Source organism: Hyla sarda, chromosome 5 (genome assembly GCF_029499605.1).
Source record: "Hyla sarda isolate aHylSar1 chromosome 5, aHylSar1.hap1, whole genome shotgun sequence".
NCBI lineage: Eukaryota > Metazoa > Chordata > Amphibia > Anura > Hylidae > Hyla > Hyla sarda.
The window spans coordinates 251,814,009-251,834,725 of record NC_079193.1 but is presented as its reverse complement, the minus strand read 5'-3'; the positions used below and the strand labels follow the sequence as shown (position 1 = coordinate 251,834,725).

The following is a 20,717-nucleotide window of genomic DNA, read 5'->3' as shown; positions in this document are numbered from 1 at the left end:
AAGTATTGAAAACTGCAATGCCCCCTGATCATGTGGTTCCACCCTAAGGTTATGTTCACACAGTGTATTTTCAGGCATATTTAAAAAAAAAAAAAAATGTTTGTAAAATTGTGATAATTATAATGATAGTCAATCCAAGACAATATAAGTAGGATAAATGCAGCACACCAAAGCAAAATCCTGTGCAACGGTGATTTATTCCATTGTGTATAGAAAAAGTTACATTGTTTCAGTAGTCTCACGCTACCTTTTTCAAGTGCCACATAGTGAACAGAGGGGGATTTTTATACACCCTCAGCTAATTACAAGGTCAGACAAATTTGCATACAAAATAATGTTTACATTGTGTATCATATCATCAAAACATTACAGTGCAAAGACAGCTAGTCAGCAGAACTCACATTATAAACAGTCGGGAACACATTTTGCATCTTATTTATATCTGTCGTACAATGTTTCTTCCTGCTGTCCCAATCTGCAAATTCTATGTTTGTTCCCTTTTTTTTTTTTTCATGCAAAAATTCTCATTTAAAATGCGCATAAAAATTATCATAAAACTTTGCATGTGAAAAAAAAACAAAAAAAAAACGAATATTCGTCATTATGAATATATAGCACTATAGTCTAAATATTCACAAAATCGCAAATGCCCCCTCCATTCATGTCTCCCTTAGATGTGAATGGAGGGGGCGTGGCGTCATGACATAAGGGGGCGTGGTCATTTGTTTAGAATGCCGGGTGCTGCGGAAGATCGCACGGGGTCCAAGCAGCGGGACCCCGACGATCGGCCATCTTGTCTCCTATCTTTTGGATAGGGAATAAGAGGTGTATAGCAGTGGAGTACCCCTTTAAAGCTTCTTCATAGATGAATGGGACATGTGTGTCTTGGTCTTGAGGGGTTAATCTTTACCATCCTTCACCTGCCTGAAGAGGTGACAATCAAGACGTCTAGAGGCTAAGAGTAGTAGCAGCAGGTTATTTTAGAAACAGGAATGGGTGCAAGGGAGCTAAAAAAAAAAATCCTTGTATAGGCAAAGGTCTACCTGAGCTACTGAAACCTGAGTACACGCAGTGCAGTGGTTAGCTTAATCCACCCTAACTGTAGTCATATTGTGACTAAGAATTTGGAATATATATTATATCATGAACAAAACATAGTAAGGACATATCTGAATGCTAAATAATAAAGGTAGAACCTTAGTATTTCAAAACTAGATAATTAGTTTTTGATTTCCACATTATTTCCATACAGCCATGATGTTCTCTTGTTAGTCCTGACCTATAAACTGATAACATTAATATGTTTTTCACCTGCTGCCTACTCTGACAGCTTGCATTTGAAGTATATAGCTGACATTAGCATTGATGCCAACCTGACCAATCTCATTTGGGAGATATTTATCCGCTTTCATATTTATCATCAATCTTCTAAATTGTCTTCTTTCTTGTGATAAACAGACATAAAACAAGCATTGCCACAAATTACCTGAACCTGGGTTAATTCAGCCAGCAACAGACAACTGATTGCCAATAAATAGGTCAAGCTGATATTTAGGTATTATTATGTTTCATTTGCTGTGAATCGCTTGCAAGTCTCTCCATCAGGCCAGTAAAATGTTTGTCACATTATAAGTAGGAAATTATTTTGTCTCCAGCCACTAGATCAGCTGGATAATTTTGGCATATTTTAAAGATTAGATTGACTTGATACGTGAAGTAGATTTCCACTGATTTCTATAGTAAATAAGAAATTAGACCAGAAGACAAGAATAAATATGTTTCATTTACTTATTTACTCATCAACATAAATCAGTATCTCAAATAACTCCAGAAACTAGGGAAAAACTAAAAAAAAAAAACATATTAAAAATATATCTAAAAACAACGCAGTTACCCATATAAACAAACACAGCATAGTTTATATTTTTTAAGAGCACTGTAAGAAATAAAAGTTTCCCTGTGATTGTTTTCTGAGGAATACAAATACATATCCTCCTTTAAATCTCCCCCATTGAAGGGTTTCTACCACATTTGCTTCTCAGCACTAGCTGACCATTACCATTTATTAATGAAAACCAGGCAGCTTGTTCATAATTTCTCTTTGTACAACTTTCTGCACATAAAAACATAAAAAAAATCAGAATCAGATGGTTTGATTTTAAAACCAGAGACACATTTAAAAGTAACTATAATGAATCTATTGTTCCCTTGCGTATATAATTATCATGTATTGAACCTGGGTGATTGTAGTACATTTCAAGAATATTATTTTTAATCAAGAATAAAAAAAAAGATACAATTTATACATTTTGTATAATTATATTGCCAATGTAAAATGTAATGATTTAACTGTGATACCCAGAAAGATAATCAAAATTAATGTTATTAGGTTTCAAAACAAGAAAATAAGAGCACCTGGCCCAGCATGTGTAAGGAGTTAGACTAACTTAACAATAGTGTTGTGCTTCCACCCATTCATGGTCTGTTAGGCTTTTTTTTGCAACGAACAGACCCTAAACGGGTTAAAGCACAACGGACACCACCGGGTCCCATTGACTTGCACTGAGGTCTGTCAGGTTTCCATCAGGTGTCAGGTTATTTTGCTGGAGTTTAGCGGACTCAGCGAACGCAGGTCCTCTCAATGGAGGGCAATGCTAATTTGAACGTGGCCTTAAGTGGCAATGCACAGTATCACTGCTTAACTTCTTTTGTCAGATAATCAGCAGTGATGGACTGAACATTGCTGCTTAATGTACAAGAGTTGGGACTCATGTTAAAAATGTTCCTATGTTTTTCTACACTAGTGCTAACTAATGTAGAGCAACATATATTCCTGTGATAGGAATCCCTGCTCCTGTACTTACTGAGTGGTTCATTCAGAATTGATGCCAATACAACCATCATTACTTCACGTCATTCTATAAAAAAAAAAAATTCTGCTATAGTTCAGTGGATATCAATAGAGATTAGCGAACTTTTGAAAAATTCCATTCGGCCGATTCGCAGAATTTTCCCAAAAAAATTGGTTCAGTCTGAATTTATTTGCCCACAGAGAGCCTCAATAGAGGTGTAAAACACTTTTCCTTGCTGTAACAGGCATAGGGTGTGTGCTGGGTTAGTGAAATAATACTGTTATTCAGTATGACATGCAAATTAGAGGCATCACTATTAGAATCACTGTCGCAGAGATGCACAATGACAGAACCTGGAGATGGTATTAGTATGAGGAGACCATATAGTGGCTGAATGGCAGCATGGAGGTGGCGGCAGCATGAGGAGACCATATAGTGGCTGAATGACACAGCGTGGAGGTAGCGGCAGCATGAGGAGACCATATAGTGCCTGAATGACACAGTGTGGAGGTGGTGGCAGGATGACGAGATCATAGGGCCTCACAATTGAAAAGATTAAATATATTTTTTAACATTTAAATTGAAGATTTCAAATAGATGAACCTAAAAAGTTTTATTTAATGTGCCAGTGGCATGAGGAGACCACATGGCGGTACAGTGACAAAGCCTGGAGGTGGTGGAAGCATGAAGAGACCATATAGTTGCTGAATGACACAGCCTGCAGTTGGTGGCAGCAGGAGGAGACCATATAGTGGCTGAATGACACAGCGTGGAGGTGGCGGCAGCATGAGGAGACCATATAGTGGCTGAATGACACAGCGTGGAGGTGGCGGAAGCATGAGGAGACCATATAGTGGCTGAATGACACAGCGTGGAGGTGGCGGCAGCATGAGGAGACCATATAGTGGCTGAATGACACAGCGTGGAGGTGGCGGAAGCATGAGGAGACCATACAGTGGCTGAATGACACAGCGTGGAGGTGGCGGCAGCATGAGGAGACCATATAGAGGCTGAATGACATAGTTTTAAGGAAGCGGCAGCATGAGGAGACCATATAGTGGCTGAATGACCCCCCAGCCTGGAGGTGGCAACAGCCTGACGAGACCATAGCACCTCACAACTGAAAAGATTAAAGATATTTTTTTACATTTAAATTAATAATTAATAAACATATGTGGTATCGCTGGGTGCGGAAATGTCTAATTTATAAAAAGAAATCGTCAATTAAACCACAAGGTCAATGGCATACGTGCCCCTAAAAATTCTAAAGTCCGAAATAGTGTATTTTTGGTCACTTTTTATGTAATGAAAAAATGAATAAAAAGCAATCAATAGGTCCGATCAATACTAGTGTTGCTCGCGAATATTCGCAATTCGAATTTTATTCGCGAATATCGCATATTCGCGAATTCGCGAATATTCGCGAATATGGCGCTATATATTCGTAATTACGAATATTCGTTTTTTTTTTTATTTTTTTTTTCACAGTACACATCACAGTGATCATCCCTCTCTGCTTCCAGCTTATGTGGTGTAAGAAGGCTCTAATACTACTGTGTGAGACTGGCGTGCGAATTTTCGCATATACGAAAATTTGCATATGCTAATTTTCGCATATGCGAATTTCTGCATATATTAATTTTCGCACACGTGAATATTCGCATATGCGAAAATAAAACGAAGATATTACGAATATGCGAATATTCGCGAATATGACGAATATTCGTACATATATTCGCGAATATTCGCGAATTCGAATATGGCCTATGCCGCTCAACACTAATCAATACCAAAATGGTACCGCTAAGAACTTCAGATCATGGTGCAAAAATGAGCCCTCATACTGCCCCATACACGGAAAAAAAAAAAAAAAGTTATAGGGGTCAGAAGTTGACAATTTGAAACTTGCAAATTTTCCTGCATATAGTTATGATTTTTTTCAGAAGTACGACAAAATCAAACCTATATAAGTAGGGTATCATGTAAATTTGTATGGACTTACAGAATAAACAGAAGGTGTCATTTTTACCGAAAAATGTACTGTGTAGAAATGGAAGCCAACAAATTTACAAAATGGCGTTTTTTCTTACATTTTGTCGCACAATTGTTTTTTTTTCCGTTTCACCATCGACTATCATTACAAAGTAGAATTGGTGGCGCAAAAAAAACGCCATGATATAGATTTTTAGGTGCAAAATTGAAATAATTATGATTTTTTTAAAGGTAAGGAGGAAAAAACAAAAGTGCAAAAAACTGAAAAACCCCGGGTCCTTTTAAGGGGTTAAACCATTGTCCCTCTAATCTTAAAGGGGTTATCCAGGAAAAAACTTTTTTTTTATATATATATATATATATATATATATATATATCAACTGGCTCCAGAAAGTTTAAACAGATTTGTAAATTACTTCTATTAAAAAATCTTAATCCTTTCAGTACTTATGAGCTTCTAAAGTTAAGGTTGTTCTTTTCTGTCTAAATCCTCTCTGATGACACCTGTCTTGGGAAACGCCCAGTTTAGAAGCAAATCCCCGTAGCAAACCTCTTCTAAACTGAGTGTGGGAGAGAAAAAAGGAGAGACCGACACAGGCGCCTTGTGCGTTACCACTAAACAGGGATATCAGATTAAAACAATCACAGTGAGCGGGCAGGAATTGCCCCTTAGGTAGTGGCCGCTCACCTTGAGCGAATAAGATATTCGCATATAACCCACACCGTGGGTGACAGAAGGATTGGAACTGCTGCTGAGCCTGGGTCCGAGGAAAGGAAGAGATCCGATCCTGATGGAAGTGGAGGCAGAGAAGGAAAAAATGTCCCTTACAGAGGCGCTGCTAGTTCCAGAGTAATGTAGAAGCCAACCAGAGGTAGTGGTAAAACAACGGAGTGGTTTATTAGAGCATAAGAGGACAATGAAGTACACAGATGACGCGTTTCGGGGGAGCAACCCCCTTCCTCAGATCAGTGTACATGATACAGGTACAGATAGAGTTTAAATACACTAACAAATGGCGGCAAAAAGCAAAAGGAGGCGGAACCAAACAATGACATCACATCAGATACATAGAAACGATATGTAAAATAATAAAAGTATAATAGACATATTCATACAGGGTACATCGTATATGTGAGCCAATGACTACTATAAAATGTGAAAAATGAAGTTAATGTATTAAAGAAAAAAACGGCGATGGTACTGTTGACATCCGGTCTCCAGATGTCAACATCCTGCCGCTGCACAGCGGAGAATATTGACAACAGAGGAGCCGGCGTGAAGGACGCGTTGCCAAGGGGCAGAGGCACATGGTAATGGCTAACCAATAGGACCCCGGGGGGGCGGGGATAGGTACCGAGAATGATAGCACTGACGTGCCGAGCGCTGGATGCACACAGGGTAAGTGTGCGTTCGTGCCCCGGCGCTGTCAGTGTAAATGTGGGGATGGATGCCGGCATCTATGTCAGGTCAGCGCTGAGTGCGCATAGTGTGAACCTGCATCACTGCACCAATAGGGTCGGCGCAGTGGGAATATAAATGATAGTGTGGACAGCCCTGACAAAAGGTATCAGTATAGAGCGGGGAACACTACAGTATCACTATATCCCCATTATATCACTACAGTAAGAATGCTTCTCCCCACTCTATACTGATACCTTTTGTCAGGGCTGTCCACACTATCATTTATATTCCCACTGCGCCGACCCTATTGGCGCAGTGATGCAGGTTCACACTATGCGCACTCAGTGCTGACCTGACATAGATGCCGGCATCCATCCCCACATTTACACTGACAGTGCCGGGGCACGATCGCACACTTACCCTGTGTGCATCCAGCGCTCGGCACGTCAGTGCTATCATTCTCGGTACCTATCCCCACCCCTCGGGGTCCTATTGGTTAGCCATTACCATATGCCTCCGCCCCTTGGCAACGCGTCCTTCACGCCGGCTCCTCTGTTGTCAATATTCTCCGCTGTGCAGCGGCAGAATGTTGACATCTGGAGACCGGATGTCAACAGTACCATCGCCGTTTTTTTCTTTAATACATTAACTTCATTTTTCACATTTTGTAGTAGTCCTTGGCTCACATATACGATGTACCCTGTATGAAGATGTCTATTATACTTTTATTATTTTACATATCGTTTCTATGTATCTGATGTGATGTCATTGTTTGGTTCCGCCTCCTTTTGCTTTTTGCCGCCATTTGTTAGTGTATTTAAACTCTATCTGTACCTGTATCATATACACTGATCTGAGGAAGGGGGTTGCTCCCCCGAAACGCATCATCTGTGTACTTCATTGTCCTCTTATGCTCTAATAAACCACTACGGTGTTTTACCAATACCTCTGGTTGGCTTCTACATTACTCTGGAACTAGCAGCGCCTCTGTAAGGGTCATTTTTTCCTTCTTCGCCTCCTCCTCTAAACTGGGCGTTTCCCGAGACAGGTGTCATCAGAGAGGATTTAGACAGAAAAGAACAACCTTAACTTCAGAAGCTCATAAGTACTGAAAGGATTAAGATTTTTTAATAGAAGTCATTTACAAATCTGTTTAACTTTCTGGAGCCAATTGATATATATATATGATGGATTGCTGGTGGAATGACTGACTCGAAGTAGGAGGAGCAGGAGCATCTGGAGCGACAGAAGATGGGTATGACACACGGCCCCCTTGGGCTGAGGTGGGCGAGCCTTGGCTGGCTGGAACACGGAGTGGCGTGCCACTGGGTGATGCAGAAGGCTGGACCACCACATCGGAGCCACGGTTCTCCCAGGACACTTTATGGTGAACTGCATATGTTGACGCAGGGCCGTGGTGCCAGCATTGGACCCTGGCCACACTTCACCTTCTGCCGACACATCTTGCACGTGGCCATGTTAATATCCTCCGGATGCATGATGAAAAACTGCCACACCGCCGAGTAGCTGATTTTCCCACCAACAGTCCGCACTGATTGCTACTGTCGACGACTCAAGGAACCCCTGTTCCACTACCTCCTGGGAAGGTAGGCTGCTGCGAAGCCAGTGGTCTCCCCCGGGCACGTTTTGGCTCCAGACTTTCCACTTCTTCCACCATGCTGACTGCCAACCATGTTATCACCTTGCTGGCTCAGCTGCTGCTTCACAGGCAACCTGCAACCCTTTTCTCATGATTATGATGATGATGATGCCCCTTCTGCACCCGGCTCCCAAGTGCCATCGGCTTCATCATCATCATCATCATCATCAAGTTGTGTCTGCACATCACTGATGTCCTCCTCAGGTTCCTCAACAGTGTCTGCTTCAGGAGCCTGAACGCTCGCAACACCACCTCCCACTCCACTCTCCTCATCACTACTTGCCTGCCTAGTGGAGGAAGCGGCGGATGTCTCCTCCACTTCTTGACTGGGCACTAGCTGCTAACTGTCCTCTAGTATATTGTCCTCACTAAATAGTGGAGCTGAACCCACAGCATAAGATACTTCTGTGGGGGAGGGAACAGCATAGGACAGAGGCAATGGGAGGGCAGGGAAAGCTCCTTTGCCATGCCAACTAAGGGTTGTGTCTGAGGAACCCACTGACTGTTGACTGGGGGTGTCAGATGTCCCTTTTGATAAAGTGGATGACCGTGTTAACCAATCAATGATGACAGATGGGTTGCTGGCTGAGACACGACCACTAGCTGATATTTTAGCCACTGTGACTCCTCTGTGCATGTACCGTGACTTATCTGCCTGACATACTTAGTGTGTATATGAGGTGAGTACAGTACGCTCCACTACGCTTAAAACAGTATGTCTACAACATTAGCAGATGTGTACTTTTGACTGGCCTTTCACAGTATCTAGGCCAATAAGACTTTAACAGGAACAAAATGGTACACCACTTAGATGTACGTATGGGGTATGCACTTATGAGGGAAGGACAATGCGCTCCTGTACGCTTAAAATAGTATTTGTCTACAACGCCAGCAGGTGTGTACTTTTGCCTGGCCTTTCACGGTATCAAGGCCATTAAAGGGGTATTCTGAACCTAATACATCTTATCCTCTATCCAAAGGATAGGGGATAAGATGTCTGAACGCAGGGGTCCCTCCGCTGGGGGCCCCCGCGATCGGTCGTTGCAAAAACACCTTTGTGAGCACTCCACAGCGCTGGAGGCTCCAAATGTGTAGCGTGACGACCATGGGGCTGGAGTATCATGACTTCACAACTCTGTGGGAGGGGGCAGTACATTTGGAGCCTCCAGCGCTGCGGATAGCTCACAAAGGTGTTTGACATATTGCGGTGGTCCCCAGCGGCGTGACGGGTGGAATGTATTAGGGCCGAAGTACCCCTTTAAGACTTTAAAAGGAACAAAATGGTACACCGCATATATGTACTTATGTGATATGCACTTATGAGGTGAGGACTATGTGCTCCAGTATGCTTAAAAGCAATATTTATCTACAACACCAGCAGGTGTGTACTTTTGTCTGGGCTTTCACAGTATCTAGGCCATTAAGACTTTAACAGGAACAAACTGGTACACCACCTATGTACGCACAGGTTACACTTAAAGCGTACCCATCAGATCAAACAAAAAACCCTTTTTTATATAATCACCTCAGTACCTAATTCTGACCACATTTTTATATCTAGCACCTTTATTTATTTTTTTAATACACTTTTAATTTAGCTCACTGTTACGCCGAGCGCTCCGGGTTCCCGCTCCTCCCCGGAGCGCTCGCAACATTCTCGCAATTGCAGCGCCCCGGTCAGACCTGCTGACCGGGTGCGCTGCGATACCTCTCCCAGCCGGGATGCGATTCGCGATGCAGGAGGCGCCCGCTCGCGATGCGCATCCCGGCTCCCGTACCTGACTCGCTCTCCGTCGGTCTTGTCCCGGCGCGCGGCCCCGCTCCTTAGGGCGCACGTCCACTGGGTCTCTGCAATTTAAAGGGCCACTGCGCCACTGATTGGCGCAGTTGGCTTAATTAGTGTGTTCACCTGTGCACTCCCTATTTATACCTCACTTCCCCTGCACTCCCTCGCCGGATCTTGTTGCCATTGTGCCAGTGAAAGCGTTTCCTTGTGTGTTCCTAGCCTGTGTTCCAGACCTCCTGCCGTTGCCCCTGACTACGATCCTTGCTGCCTGCCCCGACCTTCTGCTACGTCCGACCTTGCTCTTGTCTACTCCCTTGTACCGCGCCTATCTTCAGCAGTCAGAGAGGTTGAGCCGTTGCTGGTGGATACGACCTAGTTGCTACCGCCGCTGCAAGACCATCCCACTTTGCGGCGGGCTCTGGTGAATACCAGTAGCAACTTAGAACCGGTCCACCAGCACGGTCCACGCCAATCCCTCTCTGGCACAGAGGATCCACCACCTGCCAGCCGAATCGTGACAGTAGATCCGGCCATGGATCCCGCTGAAGTCCCACTGCCAGTTGTCGCCGACCTCACCACGGTGGTCGCCCAGCAGTCGCAACAGATAGCGCAACAAGGCCATCAGCTGTCTCAACTGACCGTGATGCTACAGCAGCTACTACCACAGCTTCAGCAATCATCTCCTCCGCCAGCTCCTGCACCTCCTCCGCAGCGAGTGGCCACTTCCGGCCTACGATTATCCTTGCCGGATAAATTTGATGGGGACTCTAAGTTTTGCCGTGGCTTTCTTTCGCAATGTTCCCTGCACTTGGAGATGATGTCGGACCAGTTTCCTACGGAAAGGTCTAAGGTGGCTTTCGTAGTCAGCTTTCTGTCTGGGAAAGCTCTGTCATGGGCCACACCGCTCTGGGACCGCAATGACCCCATCACTGCCTCTGTACACTCCTTCTTCACGGAGATTCGAAGTGTCTTTGAGGAACCTGCCCGAGCCTCTTCTGCTGAGACTGCCCTGCTGAACCTGGTCCAGGGTAATTCTTCTGTTGGCGAGTACGCCATCCAATTCCGTACTCTTGCCTCCGAATTATCCTGGAATAATGAGGCCCTCTGAGCGACCTTTAAAAAAGGCCTATCCAGCAACATTAAAGATGTTCTGGCCGCACGAGAAATTCCTGCTAACCTGCATGAACTTATTCATCTGGCCACCCGCATTGACATGCGTTTTTCCGAAAGGCGTCAGGAGCTCCGCCAGGATATGGACTTTGTTTGCACGAGGCATTTTTTTTCCCCGGCTCCTCTCTCCTCTGGTCCTCTGCAATCCGTTCCTGTGCCTCCCGCCGTGGAGGCTATGCAAGTTGACCGGTCTCGCTTGACACCTCAAGAGAGGACACGACGCCGCATGGAGAATCTGTGCCTGTACTGTGCCGGTACCAAACACTTCCTGAAGGATTGTCCTATCCGTCCTCCCCGCCTGGAAAGACGTACGCTGACTCCGCACAAAGGTGAGACAGTTCTTGATGTCAACTCTGCTTCTCCACGCCTTACTGTGCCTGTGCGGATATCTTCCTCTACCTTCTCCTTCTCTACTATGGCCTTCTTGGATTCCGGATCTGCAGGAAATTTTATTTTGGCCTCTCTCATCAACAGGTTCAACATCCCGGTGACCAGTCTCGCCAGACCCCTCTACATCAATTGTGTTAACAATGAAAGATTGGACTGTACCGTGCGTTACCGCACGGAACCTCTCCTAATGTGCATCGGACCTCATCACGAAAAAATTGAGTTTTTGGTCCTCTCCAACTGCACTTCCGAAATTCTTCTTGGATTACCGTGGCTTCAACGCCATTCCCCAACCCTTGATTGGTCCACAGGAGAAATCAAGAGCTGGGGTACTTCTTGTTTCAAGGACTGTCTTAAACCGGTTCCCAGTACTCCCTGCCGTGACCCTGTGGTTCCCCCTGTAACCGGTCTTCCTAAGGCTTATATGGACTATGCTGACGTGTTTTGCAAAAAGCAAGCTGAGACTTTACCTCCTCACAGGCCTTATGACTGTCCTATTGACCTCCTCCCGGGTACTACTCCACCCCGGGGCAGAATTTATCCTCTGTCTGCTCCAGAGACTCTTGCTATGTCTGAATACATCCAGGAAAATTTAAAAAAGGGGTTTATCCGCAAATCCTCCTCTCCTGCCGGAGCTGGATTTTTTTTTGTGTCCAAAAAAGATGGCTCCCTACGTCCTTGCATTGATTACCGCGGACTTAATAAAATCACGGTAAAGAACCGCTACCCCCTACCTCTTATCTCAGAACTCTTTGATCGCCTTCAAGGTGCCCACATCTTTACCAAACTGAACTTAAGAGGTGCTTATAATCTCATCCGCATCAGGGAGGGGGACGAATGGAAGACTGCATTTAACACCAGAGATGGACACTTTAAGTATCTGGTTATGCCCTTTGTCCTGTGCAACGCCCCTGCCGTCTTCCAAGACTTTGTTAATGAAATTTTTCGTGATCTCTTATATTCCTGTGTTGTGGTTTATCTGGACGATATTCAGATTTTTTCTGCCAACTTAGAAGAACACCGCCAGCATGTCCGCATGGTTCTTCAGAGACTTCGAGACAATCAACTTTATGCCAAAATGGAGAAATGTCTGTTTGAATGTCAATCTCTTCCTTTCCTAGGATACTTGGTCTCTGGCCAGGGATTACAAATGGACCCAGATAAACTCTCTGCCGTCTTAGATTGGCCACGCCCCTCCGGACTCCGTGCTATCCAACGTTTTTTGGGGTTCGCCAATTATTACAGACAATTTATTCCACACTTTTCCACTATTGTGGCTCCTATCGTGGCTTTAACCAAGAAAAATGCCAATCCCAAGTCCTGGTCTCCCCAAGCGGAAGACGCATTTAAACGTCTCAAGTCTGCCTTTTCTTCTGCTCCCGTGCTCTCCAGACCTGACCCATCTAAACCCTTCCTATTGGAGGTAGATGCCTCCTCAGTGGGAGCTGGAGCTGTCCTTCTACAAAAAAATTCTTCCGGGCATGCTGTTACTTGTGGTTTTTTTTCTAGGACCTTCTCTCCGGCGGAGAGAAACTACTCCATCGGGGATCGAGAATTACTGGCCATTAAATTGGCGCTTGAGGAATGGAGGCATCTGCTGGAGGGATCAAAATTTCCAGTTATCATATACACCGATCACAAGAATCTCTCCTATCTCCAGTCTGCCCAACGGCTGAACCCTCGCCAGGCCAAGTGGTCGTTGTTCTTTGCCCGTTTTAACTTTGAAATTCACTTTCGCCCTGCCGACAAGAACATTAGGGCCGATGCCCTCTCTCGTTCCTCGGATGCCTCGGAAGTAGAGGTCTCTCCGCAACACATCATTCCTCCTGACTGTCTGATCTCCACTTCTCCAGCCTCCATCAGGCAAACTCCTCCAGGGAAGACCTTCGTTTCTCCACGCCAACGTCTCGGGATTCTCAAATGGGCACACTCCTCCCACCTCGCGGGCCATGCGGGCATCAAAAAATCCTTGCAACTCATCTCTCGTTTCTATTGGTGGCCGACTCTGGAGACGGATGTTGTTGATTTTGTGCGGGCCTGTACTGTCTGTGCCCAGGATAAGACTCCTCGCCAGAAGCCTGCTGGTCTCCTTCATCCTCTGCCTGTCCCCGAACAGCCTTGGTCACTGATTGGTATGGACTTTATTACAGACTTACCCCCATCCCGTGGCAACACTGTTGTTTGGGTGGTCGTTGATCGATTTTTCAAGATGGCACATTTTATTCCTCTTCCTGGTCTTCCTTCAGCGCCTCAGTTGGCAAAACAATTTTTTGTACACATTTTTCGTCTTCACGGTTTGCCCACGCAGATCGTCTCGGATAGAGGCGTCCAATTCGTGTCTAAATTCTGGAGGGCCCTCTGTAAACAGCTCAAGATTAAATTAAACTTCTCTTCTTCTTATCATCCCCAATCCAATGGGCAAGTAGAAAGAATTAACCAGGTCCAGGGTGACTATTTACGGCATTTTGTTTCCTCCCGCCAGGATGACTGGGCAGATCTTCTACCATGGGCCGAATTCTCATACAACTTCAGAGTCTCAGAATCTTCTGCTAAGTCCCCATTTTTCGTGGTGTACGGCCGTCACCCTCTTCCCCCCCCTCCCTACTCCCTTGCCCTCTGGTTTGCCCGCTGTGGATGAAGTGACTCGTGATCTTTCCACCATATGGAAAGAGACCCAAAATTCTCTTTTACAGGCTTCATCCCGCATGAAAAGGTTTGCCGATAAGAAAAGAAGAACTCCCCCATTTTTGCTCCCGGAGACAAGGTATGGCTCTCCGCTAAATATGTCCGCTTTTGTGTCCCCAGTTACAAACTGGGACCACGCTATCTTGGTCCTTTCAAAGTCTTGTGCCAGATTAATCCTGTCTCTTACAAACTCCTTCTTCCTCCTTCTCTTCGTATTCCCAATGCCTTCCATGTCTCTCTCCTTAAACCACTCATCATTAACCGCTTCTCTCCCAAACTTGTTTCTCCCACTCCTGTTTCCGGTTCTTCTGACGTCTTCTCCGTGAAGGAGATTCTGGCCTCCAAGACGGTCAGAGGAAAAAAAAAATTCTTAGTGGATTGGGAAGGCTGTGGTCCAGAAGAGAGATCCTGGGAACCTGAGGACAACATCCTAGACAAAAGTCTTGTCCTCAGGTTCTCAGGCTCCAAGAAGAGGGGGAGACCCAAGGGGGGGGGTACTGTTACGCCGAGCGCTCCAGGTCCCCGCTCCTCCCCGGAGCGCTCGCAACATCCTCGCAATTGCAGCGCCCCGGTCAGACCTGCTGACCGGGTGCGCTGCGATACCTCTCCCAGCCGGGATGCGATTCGCGATGCGGGAGGCGCCCGCTCTTGATGCGCATCCCGGCTCCCGTACCTGACTCGCTCTCCGTCGGTCTTGTCCCGGCGCGCGCGGCCCCGCTCCTTAGGGCGCGCGCGCGCCGGGTCTCTGCAATTTAAAGGGCCACTGCGCCACTGATTGGCGCAGTTGGCTTAATTAGTGTGTTCACCTGTGCACTCCCTATTTATACCTCACTTCCCCTGCACTCCCTCGCCGGATCTTGTTGCCATTGTGCCAGTGAAAGCGTTTCCCAGTGTGTTCCTAGCCTGTGTTCCAGACCTCCTGCCGTTGCCCCTGACTACGATCCTTGCTGCCTGCCCCGACCTTCTGCTACGTCCGACCTTGCTCTTGTCTACTCCCTTGTACCGCGCCTATCTTCAGCAGTCAGAGAGGTTGAGTCGTTGCTGGTGGATACGACCTGGTTGCTACCGCCGCTGCAAGACCATCCCGCTTTGCGGCGGGCTCTGGTGAATACCAGTAGCAACTTAGAACCGGTCCACCAGCAAGGTCCACGCCAATCCCTCTCTGGCACAGAGGATCCACCACCTGCCAGCCGAATCGTGACACTCACTAGTCTGAATTCCTCTCAAAGGGAGGGGACATGGCCTTACTGTGTATGTATCCGCCCCCTCCCTCAGTATGTTGTCTGCTCACATTTCCCCTAGCATTAGCAAAACTACAACTCCCAGCTAGTCCTCACTGACAGTAGCAGGACACAATCTGACAGTGGGAGGATTTTTCCTTCAGCTGTGAGCCCTGTGCTCACAGCTGACAATCAAGGAATTGTGTCCATGACATAGGTGATGATGCATGGACACAGCAGGACTAGTATTTATCCAAACAGACAGGGGGGGGGGACAGTTGTTTGACTGGCTTTTTCAGTGTGGTTTTGCATGCTTTACAACATATCAAAAGTTTTTGTATCTGAAAGTGCCTATTTAATAGAGGGCAATATGCTCCGCTACTCAACCAGCATTAGGCACCAATAGCAGATGATTGTGGCTTTTAGCGATCTGCTCACCCTTACTGGATGACTACTATTAGCTTTTCTGTTGTTGTACACACCAGTGCTGCAGCACACAGTCGCTGTGTATTTCACCCATAATTGCACTTTCTCTCTCAATCTCACTCCCTTCCCTATCAGTGCTTCTAGGCAGGAGTTCGGCTTAAGGTGAACCGCTGCTGTAAAAGCTTTTCTGTGCAACACACTGCTCTTGGTCCCTCTCTTCAATAGAACGCTGATGTGACTGGGAGGTGAATCACTGCTGTAAAAATGCTTTTCTGTGTGCAACACACACTGCTCTCTATCCCTCCTTCTGCAATAGAATGCTGATGTAACTGGGAGGTGAATCGCTGCTGTAAAAATTCCTTTTTGTGCTACACACGCTGCTGTCTGTCCATCTCTCTCTGCAATAGAACACTGATGTGACTGGGAGGTGAATTGCTGCTGTAAAAATGCTTTTCTGTGCTACACACACTGCTGTTTGTCCCTCTCTCTCTGTAATAGAACGCTGGTGTGACTGGCCGCAAGATGGCTGCCAATTATATAGGGCTGTGACATCACAGGGGAGGCTGGCTGCTGATAGGCTGCATGTGATTCAGTCATCCCACCAACCCTTGTTCCTGCCTTCCCAGGATTCCTTGCCTCATGTCCTCACATGTGGATCCAACATTTTAGATGCCCAGCCCCTGGAGCCTGGACCTCACTAAATGAAGTTTAATTGAGTGATTTGTGCGATCGAATCACGGCGATATTCACATGTGTTACAAATTTTATTTTTCCTGAAATTTGTAACTAATTCGGATTTGTCAGATTCGATTCGCTCATCCCTTGTTAACAAGAATACAGCATATCAGTAGGTAAACACATCTGATGTATCCCAATTGCTCCGTGCTTAAAGCAAACACAGGAATCACAGTATAATAAGTGGGGATGTTCAGTACATCACTGCTTACTGTCTAGCACAAGAGGGTAAGTCATGATGGTGAGCACCTCTACTTCACTCCCTTGGCCAGGTATCAATAAGTGTCAACACTGATAAAAGGGAATCCCTGATGGGCTGTAAAAGGGAAAATCATCCCATAAACAAAGCTGTGCTAATGCATAAGATCTATTGATGGACATAGTGGCTTCCAGGACACAAAGACTTCTCATCCAGCATGTATAACTAGGAGGAAATTCTCATATGAGAAAAGTCTGAAACTAGAAACAGGATGAGTAGAAAATAATATAAATTGTTCTTTGTCTGATCTTTTTGGTATCTTTCTTACATAGAGATTTTTCAGAATTATTAACAGTTTTGCAACAGCTGGAGGCACAACACAAGTGAACCTCTCCATGGGGTCCATCATATCTCAATTTCAGTGAGGTTTTAAATTGTCAAAGACCACATTCAGAATGATTAACAGACATGTTTGCCTTGTAGATAATATATACAATAATATTATTACCTTCATATTATCACACTATAATTCCTACGGAACGATCATAATCTTTACAATGTGTCTTAAAATGTACTTTATGAAGAGTAGTAAAAACATTTTGATCAAACACAAAAACAGCACAACTTTTTATTCTTTAACCAAATCAACTTTTCTGTTTCTTTTTCCCATAGGTCCTTAAGTACTTTTCTGTGGATATATACTTCAAGACACCTTCAACCCTTAACAATTAAACGCTGCCTGGATCAAGACTGGATTTTCTAAGAAAACCTCTTTTTTTGGTATACTATTATTAGTAAAAGTGAGAAAATGAAGATGGGCAAACATGAAATGTGTCACTATCTTCAGCTTATAGCTATTTTCTTCTGTCTGTCTGGAATAAGCCAAGCTGAACTCTCAATGTCTACATCCACACCTTATATTCAGTCTGGAAAGTCAAGGACAAAAAGGAGTTGGGTGTGGAACCAGTTTTTTGTCCTTGAGGAATATACTGGCACTGAACCTCTGTATGTTGGCAAAGTAAGTAATATATATGCATGCACTTTATGATATTATACAATAAAGAGGACTCTAGAACAGGTATTATAAGCATCAAAAAAATGTAAACAAAAACATATTACTTTATGTGAACACTTAATTCTTCACGAGTCATGGTATGACATTCAGTAATATATATATATTCCAAAAAAGAACTGCAGCACTTTTTTGGAATATACCTACGTGCATCCCGTGACCTGGGTTTGACTGATAGCACCCACTGCTATTTGGTGTGCTGCTCCATATTGTGTATATATATATATATATATATATATATATATATATATATATATATATAAATATTTTTTTTTACATTTTTCATCTTCAGTTTTTAAAGGTGTGTTTATTAAAACTACCACAAACACAAAGAGTTGTACAAAATTTGTAATATATAAATAAAGTATTCAAGTAACAAGATAGAATATGGTATATATGGAAAAAAAAAATAAGCAGGGTGTCCTGTTTTATAGCATCCATATTTCTAGATTCAAATGTTTCAGAGTTTGCAACAGGACTATCCAAGCAACTGATTCAGACTTTAGAAAAAATCAGGTCATCCTGGGTATTGGAGTTTATATATAAGATAAATAATTGACATCACAAACTCTTAGGCCCCTTTCACACTATTAAAATACTTCCGTTATGAATGCCCATTATAAAAAGCCTGGAAATTGGCAGTTATACAGCCGGTACAAAATCACTAGCGGCTGCTAGAAAATCCCATTATAGTCTATGGGATTTTTCTAATAGCCATTTTAAGCCGTTATCGCCCGTTATTAATAACGGCCCTTATTTTGTGACGGGCGAATGACTGGGAGAAATAGAGTAATAAAGGACTAATTCTCTCGTTACTATCGCCCGTCACAAAATAACAGTTAGGGATTTTGTACCGGCCGTCTAACTGCCGATTTCCAGGCTTTTTATAACGGGCGTTCAGAACGGAAGAATTTTTTATAGTGTGAAAGGGGCCTTATTCCTAAGAGTATCTCTCAGGGTGCTTCCAGTGGAGAGGGAGGACCTTTTCAGCATACTATAGGAGTATTTAGTAGTAATAAATTTCTTGTGGCAACCTAATGAGAAACCACATATGAGACTCTAAGCACTTAAAGGGGTATTCCTGTCAACAATTTTTTTTTTTCATATCAACTGGATCCAGAAAGTTAAACAGATTTGTAAATTACTTCTATTAAAACAATTTTAATCCTACCGGTACTTCAGCTGCTGAAGTTGAGTTGTTCTTTTCTGTCTGACAACAGTGTTCTCTGCTGACACCTCTGTCTGTCTCATGAACTGTCCAGAGCAGGGGAGGTTTGGTATGGGAATTTGATTCTATTTGGACAGCTCCCTTCCCTGGTCCCCACCTCTATTTTGTTTCTGTGCTCTTTGTGTGCATTTAAGATGTTTTGAGTTGTTTCTACAATAAAGTATACACATTTTTACATGGTCCTATCTTTGAGTGGTCTTTTGTATTCAGTAGGGTTTATATTTATGAAATTTAAGGTTTACTGCATTTGTATCCCTTCTTGTGTTGGTGGTGATTATCTTTAGCATATGTTTATCCATTTAGCATCTTCTATAGCATAAAAAATATTTGCAATCCTGATAAAAGTTTCCTCCAATTTTCATCAGATAATACATATATTTTAAAGCTCAACACTGTTCAAAACCAATCTCTCAAAGATCAAAGAATCCTAGAATTATGCAAGATTTGCAAGATTCTGCCATCAAAGAGTTTACTTAAACTTTCCTAGGTATGTCTGTAATACAGAGATATCATTGTGGTCCTGGGTGAACAATTTCCCTTAGCAAACAATAAAATAGTTGAGTTTTCTTAGCCTTTCTTGGTTATTACTTTGTTAATCGGGGGAGGAAGTTTATGGGTGACCACACTATAGACTTTAAGCAAACAGAAGATAAAACATCAATAAAGTACAAATACTCTGCAAATAGCAGTATAGACTTGCTGTTCCTAGATTATGCGTACGGTATATGAGTTAGGAAGAGAGTGAGATTGAGAAATTGTATTAAAATGTCAATGTTCAGGTTTTGATGGAAACTAATGTAATGGCCTGGAAAATGTATTTTAAAAAAAAGGGGGGGGGGGGGGGCTTCTGCCCTCAGTTCCTGGTCACACCACTAAGCAAGCTATGGAGGAAGAGTCACATTAGGAGGTAGAAATCTGTAGAGCCTGTCACCAAAGCCTGTGCAAAAGAAAGAATACGGGATGTTTGCTTACCTATCATCTGCCATTACTGAAGATGATGTACTGGCCTTGTATTTAGTAGTACCGATTATTACTAGCAGATTGCAGCATCTAGTACTGTTCCTCATTAGACATTGTTATTGTGTCCCTTTCTTTCATAGAACCCTTGAATTCTGACAGACTGATTTTCCTCCTGTGGGCACAGGACCAGAGGAGATAGGGGAAATGTTAAAATAGTCAGGGTCTACATAGATGGTGAAAGGAAAGGGGTAACTATACAGACCTGACACCTTGATTGTGTTACCTCCCTTGGCTCTTAGCAGACTATACCCCCACCTCTCATCACAGAGACTCTAACACAGTGTTTCCCAACTAGCGTGGCTCCAGCTACAGTGACCCACCGACCTACGATGGCCCCGACAAACGATCATTTCAACATACGATGGCCTCTCAGAGGCCATCGCATGTTGAAGGCAGCATCAACATACGATGCTTTTGTATGTTGGGGCCATCGCATAAATGGCTGTCCGGCGGGGCAGACTGATTCAGCTTCCGCCGGATAGCCGTTTACGGTGCCCCGTGTGGTCCGCTGATGATCACTTACCTGTCCTCTGGGCTCTGGCACGTCCCCTTAGGGATCCTTGCTTGGTTGGCGCTCTCCATCGTCATCATCACGTCGCTGCGCACGCCATCCTGTCATCCAATAGGAGCGGCGTGCGTAGCGACGTGATTGCGGCGATGGAGAGCGGGGATGCCGGGGAAGCAGAGGCCTTGCCGAATCGTTGGGGACAACCCGGGGACGCGGCGACAGCAATGGACGGCGACATCCAGGGCAGCGGTGACGAGCGGTGACAGTCCGGAGCGGCGGGGACACGTGAGTACAACTTCCAATACCAGTGGTCTTCAACCTGCGGACCTCCAGATGTTGCAAAACTACAACTCCCAGCATGTCCGGACAGCCAAC

The 20,717-nt window shown here is 44.4% G+C and overlaps 1 protein-coding gene across 5 annotated transcripts in view; it reads left to right on the top strand.

The window, feature by feature from the left end:
* LOC130273936 (cadherin-7) overlaps positions 1-20,717 on the top strand; it is a 258,593-nt gene that overhangs the window by 29,131 nt on the left and 208,745 nt on the right. For all 5 annotated transcript variants that reach the window (XM_056521486.1, XM_056521487.1, XM_056521490.1 and 2 more), the window contains one exon: positions 17,187-17,532. In XM_056521486.1, the coding sequence (XP_056377461.1) occupies positions 17,323-17,532 (210 nt within the window). In that variant the 5' untranslated portion in view covers positions 17,187-17,322. The remainder of the gene's footprint in view (positions 1-17,186; positions 17,533-20,717) is intronic.